Below are 14,912 nucleotides of genomic sequence, written 5' to 3'. Positions count from 1 at the left end.
TCTGAAACAATTAATACCCAAATTGTCCCGCACCCGGGACCTCCTAATTGAAAATCACAGCTCTCACCGTTGCGCCAGGGAGGTCGTCAAAGAGGAGAAGACGAGGTGTTTCACATTACACACTTGTAACCCCAAGTTAAGCAATAAGGGCTCTTGTATTGTTATGTGAATAACGTAACCTAGTTGCCTCATCTCATTGTTCAACCGCACCAGCGGAGGCGCTTATGTTAAATTTCTCAAGCAAGTTAGCAAACGTGTTCGCAACACGAAGCTCGAGTGGCTCATACATGTTGATTTCCTTACGGAGGAATCGCGAACCTCTCAAGCCCTCCCCTCAACGACTAATGATTAATGTTGTAATACTTGGTAAATTATGACAGTACACGGTAATATCGTTATTTCAACATGTCTTTAGTATGGTGGAAACATACCCACTTAACATGCGACGCCCGCTGTATCCTATTTTAAGCAAGTTAATGTCAGATATCGATGAAACCAAAGAATTTATAATCGTGTAATAATCATAATATAAATATTGAAGAAATTATAAAAGATTCATCTGCTTTTCGCGGAATAAGCCTAAGTTGGAGTCTATTGCATTGTTTCTAAACAACTTAATACTAGTTCATTAAGTATTTTTAATATCAAAAATCGGCAAATCGACTTTGAGGCAATCGCGGCCTGAGCTCTTTATGCTACAGCTCTCATACAGCCGATGCTGAAATTAATTAAAGAATTATATATATGTACTTATTTAATTATTAATTTATTACAATTGCATTTAAAAAATATATAAATTTACGAGCTTTCTGCAATGTCCAGACAAAACGAGCCATAGTGACCAATTGCACGTGAATGCCAGCTGTTATAAAGCGATGGATAGCTGCGACTGACTGTAAATGGGGGACCACTGTACACGAGGACACATAAAGTCAGGACATACCGTAGATCCCGTGCCGTAATTAAACCTTTTAGGGTTACGTATTTAAAGAGTCTAATCAAAGTCCGAATATTCAAACGAGCTCAAAGGATTGAAATTGTCAAAGCCAATGCATTTTAAAGGTTTTAATCTGGAACTAGATTGGAAATGCGATGGATTACATTCTTTTCGACCATTAGTGACTCCCGCGTACGTAATACCAGCAGAGGTAATACTCTGAGCTTTGAAGACAAGGCAATAAAAAGCTAAACTTTAAAACTGTACCTACATATCTATAAGAACTTAGAGGACACTGAAATATAGACACTGCCCATTTTATTAATTTTATTAATTTAAAATGCATATAAAAATTTTCGGATTTGAATCTGCGACTCTCTGACAATCGCGGCCTGAGTGCTTTATCCAATTAAGCTATGGCTCTCCTACCGTCGATGCCGAAATTTCTCACTTCTTCACATCAGTCTTATAGCGACTGTACATTTTATTCTTATAATAAAATATTAACTATCAAAATCTGTTCAAAGCAGTGCGATTACCGAAGGTAGACTAGAATTTATTTTAATTAACTGAATAGTTCGTCAGTTCTCGTAAGTGGATTCTCGTGGAAATTCAGAAAGCTTCATTAATTTCACAAATCTCCGACGTTTACAATTAAATAGGCCATTATATTCATTTCGAGCGGATAAGCGACCTATAGGTACATACTGGTAATTCATAGCACAAACTTATTTACCTTAAAATGTAACTTTTAATTCTTAGATATGTCGTCGCGTCCAGCCAGCTAGAGCATTTGTATCAATTTTCCATACTCTCAATGCGAAGTTGAATATGTTTGTTTATTTGTTTGTTTGTTACGTATGTTCGGCTCAACTACTGCACACATTTTAACGAAATTAGGCTCGGGAAAATAAACAATTCCCCATTGAATAAAAAAAACTTGGGTGAAGTCGAGCGCAATTACCGTGGACCCTGCAAACATGAGGAAAGTATAGACGTTCACAGAACATGGTGCTGGAGAAAAATGTTGGAAGTGACCTGGAACATGTTTCATACGTATAAATTAAGTCTCCATTAACTCAGTGACTATATTCCACGGTTCGAATACTCAGCTTCTTTGGCTACATCTTCATTGAATCTTCATTTCAGTGAGATCTTTCCCTGCGATTTTTTATCTTTAATATAATATGCTTATTTTCTATAATGTATGTTCCAATATTATCTCTATATGTAATACTTGATAATATTATAAGTTTTGTATTTGGCACACTCGTTTTTCTCGCACGTCCGAGGTTTAGCTGATAGAAAATTCTTAGCATTAAGTCCGCCTTTGGTTAACCATTTTTTGGCTTGCGCAGAAAAGAGTTTAAAAAAGGGCCTAGTTGGGAAGGAAAGTTGAAGGCACATGGAAGGTCACTGATGAGAAAGAAGGTCAAAAAAAAGTCTGCGACCCCCAGCCCCTACGTGAAGGCAACCGTGAGGGAGGAGGGACATGGATTGTAAAACCCAATGAGACCTACCCACGACTAGTCTGGAACAACTAAAAATAATTGTCACACATTGGAGAAATGTCTCAACCATGATGTAATTTAATTCCCTTAAAATTCACTCGTACTTTGTCAATATTCCCGTAATACAGTTAACTAATGTGATAATAGCCTCGTTGGTTTATTTGTCAGCGTGTTCAATTGCGGAATAAGAAGTCCTGGGAATGACTTTAAGCCTAGCCTTCCTAAGAGAGAGGAGCCCTGTGCCAAAAAAGTGCAACATTATAAGACTGAGAACGACGACAAGGGACTGACAATGTTGGTGTAAAGTACCTTCTGAAATATTGGATAGAAGCAGGCGTTACTTTGCGGAAATCCATAATATTTAAGAAAATTAAGCTTGTTTCGCCATACTCCGCGAACACGTTGGTTGACTTTACAATGAGTAATTGTTAAGTCAACATCTCCTGAGGATGCTCCGGTTTCGGAGCGAAACATGCGTAGAGGGTACATTGCCGAGGATTTGTTTGTTGTGGTGATATACGGATTGAAGAAATTATAAATTACACCATACTAATTCTCCTGCTGTTCGCGGAGTATGGCGAATTAAGCTTAATTTTCATAACCTTCTGAAATGTTAGACAGGTTTAACGATTGCTAGGTACCTACTCTTATATCCAGTAGAAGGCGACCTCTTAAGTCGCGATGTAGGCACTCGGACACTCGTCCCCTCCAGCACCCTACAGTCTTGAGAGCACCTTGAGAGACTTGACCGTCCTTCATTTACTGCTTTGACGATGAGAAACCAATTCGCTAATTGCGTCCGAAATTAGAGTGTTATCGAAAGTGCTTATAATTTCTAAGCTCTGACATCACGGCCTGCTTGACCAAAAAGTAAAGATACTATACAAATCAACTTGTTTTATATTTATCAATGGCAAACAAACAAACAAGCAAACAAACAAAGAACCACGCTTTCGCATTTATAATATGTTCTTATTAGTTATGTTTGCTAAATATATTATGATCTCAACGGTATCTACAGCTAAATCGATACCGGAGTAGATATACAACGGTATCGATTTAGCTGTAGATACAATTGAGTGAAATTAAACGTCATGAAGGCACAAAGAGGTCATACATTGTAGTAGGTATGGCAAGGCAATCAGTAATCACAGAGTGGGTTCACCCACACCGCACTTAATAAAGGGCGGCCGGGGCCTGTCCGGCGGAGCGGCTCGTGATGACCCGGAGTCAAAGCGAGAGCCCTCCAGTGGCGCGTGAGACGCACTCAAGCAGCGAGGCCTGCCGCATGACGTATCAGGTACGCATAGGACACACAAAGCGGCAAACAACGCTTGCACGCGTGCGACACAATAACAGTTTGAATTGCTTTGCAACTCACAAAAATGAAAAGGTGTAGGTGTGCCAGAGTTGCAAAGTACCTTTCAACCCATTACCGGCCCACTATTGGGCTCGGGTCTCCTCCAAGAATGAAAAGGATATAGGCCGTAAACCATCACCAGCCAGATATCACACGCCCTCGAGAACATTTTGGAGAACTCTCAGGCGTGCAGGTTCACCTAAGCAAATGTTACAGTAATATAATAAAGTGGGTAATTACCTTTTGATAATTATAAATTCATATTAGCCAGATATTTTATTACATTGATTAGGATGTTCAATGTTTATGACATTGAGTTGGTGGGTTATTTTGATATAAATACGACTGCATTATCGATAAACTTTAGTCCTACGTGGACTCGAAAAGATGCAAAATAACACCCGTTGGTGTCTTAGTCGTTATTACAAGTGATATTTAAATTGCATTAAATTTAAAACGCACATAACTCCGAAAAGTTACAGGTTCGTGCCGGGAATGGAACTGTCCTCTCGAAAGGAAAGCCACTAGACTATCACCACTATAAGTGTTTGGTTTTTTTGCAAACTGAAAATTAAAACTACAAATACACGAGTCGGCTCTAAAGTACATAGCTATTGTTTTGTACATACCTATTGTATTGTATGTTTCAAATTATCACTACGCTTTTAGAGTAAGTAGCTATCTCAAGTAGATACCTGCCTACTATTAGCTATTTTGCCAGACAATATGCGAATTACTGAAGCATGCCAAACAATTGGTGATCAACAGTAACTCGTACGAACGCTGCTATTGTAATATTGTCAGTAGATCGCTTTACTATTGTCGCCTCACAAACAAAACATTAAACACTAATTACAGGCTCGGAACGTTCCAATATGAATAATACACGACGTTTAATTCTGCAACAATAACGTGTCGTTATCAATTCCGTATATTCTGCCATTGTCACTAAATTTATACGCGATTGTGCATGGATGCCGCGCAATCACGAATATTAATTGTGTGGAAACTTCAATAGCTTATTTTCTATAAGCTATAGATAATAAGGTATCCGGTTTGAAAAACGGAAAGGTCATAAGCTCGAATCCCATCCGTTATCAAGGGTCACTGGAAGAGATTAATTCACAAAGGGTAAAATTTAAAGTAGTTTTTAATAACTTACTTTTATAATAGTTTCGTTATTCACATCTTTCTTATCACTAATTCTTGAATCTATAGATTTCATCTTTATCTATTTACAAAAAATAAAACTGAACATCGTTTGTTTAAGCGCGTTAATCCTGCATTTGCAGCATTTTGATAATCCAATTCGCGAGAAAAGTTGGATGACTTCTGCGAAGAAGTTGCTAGTCCAAGCTGTCCTGATCCTCGTTAGCGTGGAAGCCCTGGCACTCGGTTGGGGTTGGTAGACGTCTGGGAACTATACAACGGGTTCCCCAGACATGTACTAAAGCCAACGAGAGGAACAATCGATCAACTTACAGGAGAAAAACAATGAACGACCACTCACCTCAAACCACACAGGGTTTGTCACAAGGTATCCTACTATCATTTATTTCTTTCATCGAAATTGCACATATAATGAGTTGACGAACTGGCTATCCTAGCTATTAGATTAGAGCTAGATTGAAAAAAAACCTTATTCCACAGCAATGCTGCTGGACGGCAGAAATAAGCATAACTAACGGTAGTCCTTCCCCGGACGAGCTGTCACAAAAAGCTCCTACTACTTTTAGAATGCCTACACAAGGTTATTTAAAATAGTAAGAATTGTATTGTTATTTTAACGGAAACAGGTAAAACGGAAGTGTGTTGTGTTTTTGTGGCCAGCTTAGGACGAGGCGGGTCCGTGGATTATCCGCAGCGAGTCGTTTGCTTGGCGCCCGGCGCACATCCGCAGGGTCAACAAAGCACTACGACCGGACAAATGGTCGGCACTTCTTTACCACTCATTATATTACAAGACTTGTACACTAGAAATCGTAGCCGTTAAACTAAAGTGAAACAGACTTGTATATGAATTACATTTTTCTGGCCTTCTACATATAGGTACGATTTTGGATGAAAGGTTAGTAAAATTAAATCAATGGTGAAGAATTAGCGGCTCTAAGTGAAATGAAATCCATTTTACTTTGACATTATAAGTACCGTGCGGTCCTGTGGTGACGGCAGATCAGAATACAGTAGTCACCACCCCTCTTCACGCGAGTGTCGTACGAGGCCACTAAGGGAATATGACGGAGTACAGGCGTCTGCCCAGCGTAGTGATTATGGGCAAAACCTCCCGTTTGGAGAGGCTTTTAGTCCAGCAGTGGACTATTGTAGGCTATTTAATGATATGAGTAGTGTTTCGATGACAAGAAACTAACTCACTCTGTAGTTTCTTGTCATCGTACCTACTCAGGTAGATAATGACACCTACACAAGTTTATTTGATCAGCAGAGCCTTATTTTTCAGAGCTATAGTTCGATCTCCGGTCTCTCGACCTCTAACTTTTCTTAGGTATGCACTTTTTTTAATGAAAGCAATTAAATATTAGTTGCTTTAATAGTAAAGGAAAATATCGCGCGGAAATCTACATGCGTGAAAATTGACCACAATGTTCTCAAAGTCTACCAATCCCCACTTGACCAGAGTGGACTACAGTCTAACCCTTCTCATTCTGAGAAGAGATTTATGCAATGTGGTCGGTTAATGGGTTGGCGACGATGATGAGTTTTAGTTCGTTTGATAATCTTATTACATCGCCACTTCTAGCGCCATAACAGTGCAAATTGGAGACAAAAAAAGCGACAGCAACCTGTCCAATAATGGAGTCCAGTGCATCTGTGATTGGATATACTGCTGTCATTTATGTATAAACCAGAGATTTATGTACTTTATTTTGTGGAAGTGGCAACGTAAATAAATACACGACAAACTCTTTTAAGTCCTTTTAATAAAAAAATCTCAATCGAGAACATATTTTTTTTACTTAAAGCTAAAACAAATAATGCTAAGTCTTAAAAAAATATAAGCATTTTTCTTACTCAATTCTAAAGCTTGAATAATTAAACTGTAGGAAACATGTATTGCTCGCTACTTAATTACATTACTCCAGTTGCTACTATAATAATGTAAATAGCATTCAAATGCTTGTACTGGGTACTGAATCCAGTCCAGTACAGTCTAGTAACTGGCATGCTTGCTTTTCTTTAATTCGGTAACCTTGCATGATAATTGCACTGTCGTTATTTTAAAATAACACTTTTTATAGATTTTAAAAGGTGATCGATGTCTTGCTTTCTCATTCGCACATTATTCGCATGACAGAAAGAAATAGCACAACATCGGCCATCTTTCATAAAATCCATTCTTTAATTGCGCGGGCTAATAAGGAACCTAACTGTTATTACTCAATTTTCGTAGAAATGCGGAAACAATATGAGTTGTACAATCGATGCAACAAAAAATGAAACTGAAAATAGGTTATACCTAATATTAACACACACGGCACGATTATTAAGTACAAGTAAAAAAAAGCGTTTTACCCGTTGAACTTTCAAGTTCGAAAATGCAAAAGAATCCTTAGGGCTTCAGAAATGAAGCTCAATAATTATATATTCTATTATTAACTTTAATTTTTTTTACATCTGCGTGGGCGTAATGTGACTGCAAACTTTTTTTTTTAATAACAAGTTGTACTTAAATTCAACGTTATTGTAATGGAACTGGATAACGTAAGTAAGTATATCAAAAAATATGTTTTATGCTACACTAAGTGTACTGCAAGTGTATCGTACATTTAATTTAACAAATTGTTACTTATGTACCTACTCACTTTTATATTAACGGCAGTGTTTCATTTTAATATAATTCCTAATGAAAGTTTACAAACGCGATTTCATCTGCTTTTATTCGCATAGATTTGTAAAGTTTAATTTTTTTAAATACTTACAAATAGTTTTATTACGTCGTTTTTGTTATGAAATAATCCATGACTATATATGCCTTAACTGACAGCTCAATCAATTTTCGCGGAATAAGGCGGAAAATAGCTTGTTGATTACTTGGAAATCAAAGGATTCTTAGGTATGTAAAAAGAACATTAGTTTGACTTAATAATATACAAAAATTGTGTGTAGTAGCAACAAATTTTCGTAATCAAGAATACAGATTCATGTGAAACTAATCATATAATCCGCATTCTATATTGGGACAGGGACAGTTGTTTTGTTCTCGTTGGGACAGGCCTATAATGCAGCAGTGGACTGTTATAGGCTACCGATGAAACGAGGTTGACTAAATTTACATGTCTTACATTCTGGCACAATTCGATTTGACTTTAGTTTTGTGTCGGGCCTCGGTGGATCAATTTGGGAAATCGTTTTTTATAATTTGAAACTTTTCGTTCTAGAATTTGACGCACTTTTGAAACACATAACAAACATTAATCTTCTTGCATCTGAGACTGTCTCTTTTTCTTTTTCTTCTTTTCGCTCTTAGGCTCTTCTCCAACCTCTACTTTGACCTCTTCTGTAACTTCGACTTGTGTTTCATCTGGCTGCAGGGACTTCTTCTTTTTCTTCTTCTTCTTCTCTGAGCTCGGAGTTCCTCCATTGCCTACACCGTCCACTTCGTCTACTTCTGGTTCTGTTTTTACTTTCTTTTCCTTTTTAGGCTTTATCTGTTGGCAATAGAAAACACCTTTTTAGACAGCCACTAAGATGTAAGGCTTCTTTAAGAAAAAGGTAGGTGACACGTAGACGGGCAGGCACACAAACAACACACAAGTAGGAGAAACTAACATTCTTTAGTAATTATAATATTAGATAGTATGAAAATATGATATATAAGAAGAAATTTCTGGTTAATAAGCAATGTGAATTGAAAGCCAAACCATGCAGTTAATGGCTTCGTCCGCAACATCACATAACACTTTAAATACTAATACATCATAAATCAATAACGGCCTCTACTTAATAAGACAGCTCTTCTAAATAAGAGAAGAATTTAGCCCGTAGTCCACTACGCTGGCGATATGCGGATTCCTAGACTTCACACGACTTTGCGAACATTTCGCAGAACTGTCAGTTCTAACGACGTTTCCACGAAGCAAGTGAAATTTTTAAAAATGCACCTGCTAATTACTATCGTTAAATTAGCCTTCAAATTTAACAGCAGGTCTCTTACCAGCTGATCTATTAAATAATAGAGATCTTAAGGTTATTTTGCATGGTAGCAATTTAGGGTCGAAGAGTGACATAGGCCTAACGGAACTACGAAATACTATTGAAGGGTTCATAAATAAATTTCATAAGGAATTACCTCGTAAAAATATCAAATCAAAAAAAGCATATTTCGCTTTCCTTACAAACTAATTCAAACATTTTAATTATGATTTTAGTAGCAACACTACGTGACGTGTATCTTTATTATAGATTAAATGAGTTACAGGAGTCACTTGATTTAAATTTAAACACTGGCAACAGTTTACTCAAAAACAATTGGCATTTCCTGTTTTACATTAAAAGTCACAGAGTAGGTAAAAAATGTGCCTCTAAAGCCTGTGAAGTATTGTTTCGGGTATCATTTACAGTCTTATATATACAATAATTATATATTTTACATGTACTTACATCATTAGCATCGTCATCTAATTTGATCTTCTTGCTGGTGCTGGGGCTGTCCTCAACAGGCGAGTGTTCCCTCTTCACAGCCTTCTTGCCAAGAGTGCTGTCTCCAGCCACGGGGTACTCGTGCACCTCGCTGTACCAAATCACAAAATACTATTACCAAAGCCATCGGGGAATAACTCTCTACACTGCTCAATGAGTATCTAAGCTTTCTTAAATGGGGATGGGAAATAACTACAGTATGGAATATATTCTGTGTATATTAGATAGGCCTTTGATTAACAACTATTATGCCTGATGAAAATAATTTAAAGTATATGTGCCTAATGGATTGTAGAGGGCTCCACACCAGCTAGCAGTGCAGCACAAGGTGGATGAGATATCAACAATGGGACTTAATGTCAACATCAAACAAATGCTGTCACACACAAGGTGCTTCTCACTATTGCGGTTTAACAACGACAGAAGAAAGAATTGTTCTTATTTGCCTTCATATCTTATTATTATATAGAGAATTTTAGTCACACTTTAACAGTGTAACACTGTGCCGAGACAGTTATTATCACTATCATAATAATTATCATTACATAGAAGTTAAATTAGATACCTAAACCGGCTCTGCATAAGAGCATGTTGGAAGCAGTCCAAGAAAATGGTGGCCTATATAGTGATAATTATTTGTAAGTCAGTCAGGTTTTTATTATTGAATTTTTTTCCTACTAGTTAGCTCTCAACTGCAATCTCACATGATGTTAAGATGGTATATAAATGATTAAGACTGCTTATCAGCATCTTAAGCAGCCAACAAGGTCAGTCAAAACAAAATTTAGAAATAATAAATTCCCAAGTTTCTTATCCAGAACCTCCCACTAATATGACCACTGCTCTCACTACACTTCCAAAGAGGGTTTAAAATTTTAAATGTTATGTATAGCATGTTTATTTTGTAATAATCGAAGATGTATAAATTTCGCTTAGCAAGTTACACTTGAGTTTTATTTTTGAATTTGATCTTTTCAACAAATCTGTCTAATAAATAAATGTCTGACTAATTATTACCACTTCAGATAGAAAATGAAATATTTTATACAATTTTATTCATTTACAAATTAACTCTGCAGTATTTAGAGTAAGAGAATCAAATTATAAAGTAAGCTTTATTAAGAACTATAAGTGAAAGTCTGTTGAAAGAACTATAAATAAAAGTACTTACGATTTACTATGGTACTTTTCAAACTTCACTTTGGCCTTGCCAGTACCACTAATTCTTCTAAGATTCCCCTCTTCAAGCAGACGCAGTTTATTCTCTAAGTTAACCTTATGTTTCACCCCTAGCTCGAACGATACCTCGTCACCCAGCGCGTCAACTCTAGTCGCCAGCGCAGCCTTAGCCGCTAGCATCCTAGACATTTTACCTTTGTTTTTTGTACTACATTGACCAACTAATTGAGCATGGTAAATCAGACCATACTTTGGGGTATCCTTCTTAGTTTTTAAAGCTCTAAATAAGGCTTTCTCAGCACCAAATATCTGTATCGTAGAAGCTGGGTGCTTAGCTAGATTCATTAATGATCCAGCATGCGCGATTAGTCTTGCGCCAATGTGCTCCCCAATTAATACGGTCAAATTTGGAGCCATTGCCATCATCCTTGCCTTCAAATAGTCAGTCAAATGTGTTCTATAATCAGTAATAGCTATGATCTCATCACATAAGTTTTGAATATTCACTATGTCATCGTCAGAGATTTCTGTTCCCATAGAAATTTCAGCTGCCTCTTTAACTTTTTCCTCTAATTCTTCTGGTAGAATGTCAGATAAATCTGTCTTAGCAGCGTGATCTCGTGTGCCTACCAACTTAACAACTTTAACAAATAAAGTGTTATCAGTGATAATTTTTCCAAGTTCCGGGAAATGCCAACCATACCATTCTCTACATCTCATGATGTAATTATTCAATTCTTTATCCAAATCATCTAATAAACACTGTGCTTGAACTATCATGGTGTCAATTTTATCCGGGGAGAACTTAAGCTTGTATCTGGACAGCGAATGAGCAAGACCTAAAGCCATAGCAGTCATCTCTTTTTTTGGTAAACCGGTTAAAAGACTGTCCATCTGTGATCGGATACATCTCAACAACTCCTGGACATTTGAATTTGAAACACACTGCAAATCAAACTTTTCCTTGATGGCACTACCAAGCTTAGCATCACCAATCAACAGTTGATCCTGTACATCTTTACAGACATGTTTCTTGAGGGCTTTCTTTAAGGTTTTTGAAAGTTTTCCTTCAATAGCTGCGGTCGTTGCTGCTAGGGCCTCTGTTGTGTCATCAAATTTGATGAAATTTCTTAACTTCACTCTATGAAACAATAAAATAATAAGAGATAAAAGAACAATATAATACTTTCATACATACCAAGAGAAGTTAAGCAATATTATGTCACTCTTAAGTTTAATATAATTACATTATTAAAAACTAAAAAGATCTCCTTCTCATAAGGCCACAGCCAAACAAGTATATAAATAATCCTCCACAAATTATATGCTGCTCATACAACATACATTTTGAGGAATATGCCTCCCCTCATAGGATTTCTGTACTTTTAGTGTATACATTTTTATAACATGCTGCTATGGGAAGCAGTGATAGCCCAGTGGGTAGGACTTCACATTAAAATCTCAGCAATTATGTGAGTTTTAATCAATTAAAATATCACTTGCTTCAACAGTGAAGGAAAACATTGTGAAGAAACCTGCATGTTCTCAAAGGTTTATCAAGTCCACCAGTCCACACTGGGCCAGCATGGTGAACTGCAGCCTTAACTCCACATTGTGGGATATCTGGGCCCTATAGTGGGCTGATAATGAGTTGAGTTGATGACTATTACAAACATAACAATAACACAGAAAAATTGCTGAGCTTCTTACTTGTACAACTAGGTTAAATAAGCCTATTTATTTGATGGTAGTGCAAACTGACAGATTTGAAATTTCAAAAAGCTACAAATTATAGAGTATGCTTTAAATTAATATGTGTTTTTACTTGATTTATGAGACAATATCACCCTAACATCTTAATAACCTACAATTTCAAGATGAAAAAACCAACAACTCTTAATAAGTCATTTAAAAATTTCAGGTTTATCCTTACACAGATGCTGCTCCTTCTGGTGTGTTGAACTCCTGATATAAATTATCAATTTCAGATAACTTTGACTCATCCAGCAACTGTAACAAATTACATCATTTTACTTACTACTTTGACCTAGAAAATTTACATTAGTTTAAAAATAGCTACAATATATTGTCTGCACTGTGAAGTACTTTGCAGACAATATATTGTAGCTAAGAGTGAATAATATTAAAATTATATAAAAAGAATCACTAGGCAAACGACTGATCAACTCTAAATCCAAATGTGTTTACAAACAGAATTTGTAATTTTTATTCAGTCAGGTTTTTATTGGAACTTTTGATAATGACAGTTAATTTACAGAAATCTACTTAAATTGAGACTTTTAAATGAGATTGGTTCAAAAATCTTAATGAGTTCTTGTCGCTTAGAGGTTAGAACCAACACGTGTTATAAATTACCTTGAATATCGCGTACCCCGCCGGTGTCTCAAATAGCACCAACATGTTTGCAATACACTCAACACTCCACCACTCACTTGAACCAATTCAATTGAATTTGTAATTTAAAATTTAGTAATTTTATGCCGAATCCAAACGACGCTGCACCATCGCGGGAGCTTGACTTTGACAATTGACAAATAACATTTGACAAGTGACAACTAGCAGCGAGCTCTGGCATTGGGATTTCGGCATAATAATAATTGCGTTCCGTTTCTGCTATTGTATGACTACAACAGTGACAAAATATAAAATAAAAATTTGAGATAATATAAGTGAAATTGATTTTATTGTAAATCAATGGGTTTAGATTAGTTTAGGTATCAAAATATTATTATCTCCTAACAGTGAGTAAAGGTAATTATTACTATGATAAAGAAATGCAAAAGGGTAAGTTTTTGTTTGTTTCGTTCGCTGATCTGGCTTCATTTTTACACCACATGAAGTAAAAGGTATATAAAGGAAAACAGAAACACTCAAGTTAAGTAACTTTACTTAACTTAGCGATCTCTGCCAAGCGACCGTATGTATTTCAATTCAAAATCAAAACGCAAACGCTTGAATATTTTTTTTATCTATTATTATAATAAAACTGTAAAGGGTCAAATTCTGTAGATATTTTAAAAGTTTTGTGGAGGGCATATTAATTTATAACCGATACTAAGGTCAAAACTGTATTTTTTTGACATTCGTGTATGTCTGCCTGTGTCTGGGCGCGATTCACGCTAAAACTACTGAATTAATTTAAATGAAGCTTGGCACAATTTGAGTTTATATTACGAAGTAGGTACATATGATACTTTTTATCCAGAAATTCAGCTCAGTTGACAGTTTCTTTGTGAGAGGCAATCAAAGTATGGCGATCATTATAACTCTACTAAATGTTAACCGACTTAAATATTTTGTTGTACTGGATAGTTTATACTATAAGTTTAGTTTTGCTGGAATTACGTCTAGATCCTGCTGAATATGATTGGAGATAGAGGACAGCACGCCTCAGCGAGTAGCAGCTAACCGCTCACATAAGGCTTAACTATACTGAATAGTGAATACTTACATAAAATGTTGTCAAATTTATGAGGACTTTAGTGCTAGGATTGAATAACAAATTTTAGAAATTGTCTGGGTTTACTTTTAGCATACAAATAAACTTAATATCTTGCGATATTGAGGCATCTTGCAAGCAATCCCAATTTGTAAACAAAAGAACGAATTTCTTAGAAAGTTGAAGAGTCGAGTTTATTGCGGGCTAGGATAATAAAGCGACAAAAAAACGTGCACGTTTTTTTTTCGCAGTTTTTAGTAATTTTAGCAACTTAAAAGTACTTTATTACTCAACTGTTGCCTTTATTGAGGGTGGGTGTGATACTATGTAGAGTGTATTATTTCATGGAAGACAAGCTAAACCAACCAAAAACTATTAATTTCGACGCTTTAGGGAGTTCGTCGTTAAATCGAGGGACGTTACACGGAATTTACACTATGTTGAAATACTATCTGTACTTAATATCATAGGTTTGTATATTATGCACCACCAGTACGATTTTTTTTTCTTTTTTTAGGTAACGATAGGTAGGTATGCCAGCGCTTGACGACAATCATGCCCGTTAGAAAGCAATGCTAGGTCTAGGTTGGAGCACGCTTGCCTAGGAAAAGCCTATTCACTCTAGCCTTGAAGATACCTACTAAGTTATACGTGGCCGGAAACAGTTGCCGGGAGGGCGCTCCACATCTTAGCGGTACGTATCTATCAAACGTGAATAAAAAAACGTTTCTTGCGTGTTGATGGAAGATAGAATCAACCACATACGGACATAACTTTACGTTTTGTATTTTATTCATTGAGCAATAT

The 14,912-nt window shown here is 36.3% G+C and overlaps 1 protein-coding gene across 1 annotated transcript; it reads right to left on the bottom strand.

The window, feature by feature from the left end:
* Positions 1-8,032: 8,032 nt before the first annotated feature.
* LOC120637093 (nucleolar protein 58) lies at positions 8,033-13,205 on the bottom strand. The gene is made up of 5 exons (XM_039908729.1): positions 13,022-13,205; positions 12,579-12,655; positions 10,638-11,786; positions 9,428-9,557; positions 8,033-8,475 (listed from the first exon to the last, which is right to left on the bottom strand). The coding sequence occupies exons 1-5, from the start codon at positions 13,064-13,066 to the stop codon at positions 8,239-8,241; spliced, it is 1,638 nt and encodes a 545-aa protein (XP_039764663.1). The 5' UTR covers positions 13,067-13,205; the 3' UTR covers positions 8,033-8,238.
* Between the last annotated feature and the right edge of the window lie 1,707 nt (positions 13,206-14,912).

Source organism: Pararge aegeria, chromosome 3 (genome assembly GCF_905163445.1).
Source record: "Pararge aegeria chromosome 3, ilParAegt1.1, whole genome shotgun sequence".
Taxonomy (NCBI): Eukaryota; Metazoa; Arthropoda; class Insecta; order Lepidoptera; family Nymphalidae; genus Pararge; species Pararge aegeria.
Note: the sequence above shows the minus strand (reverse complement) of the source record. Positions and strands in the feature narration are given on the sequence as shown.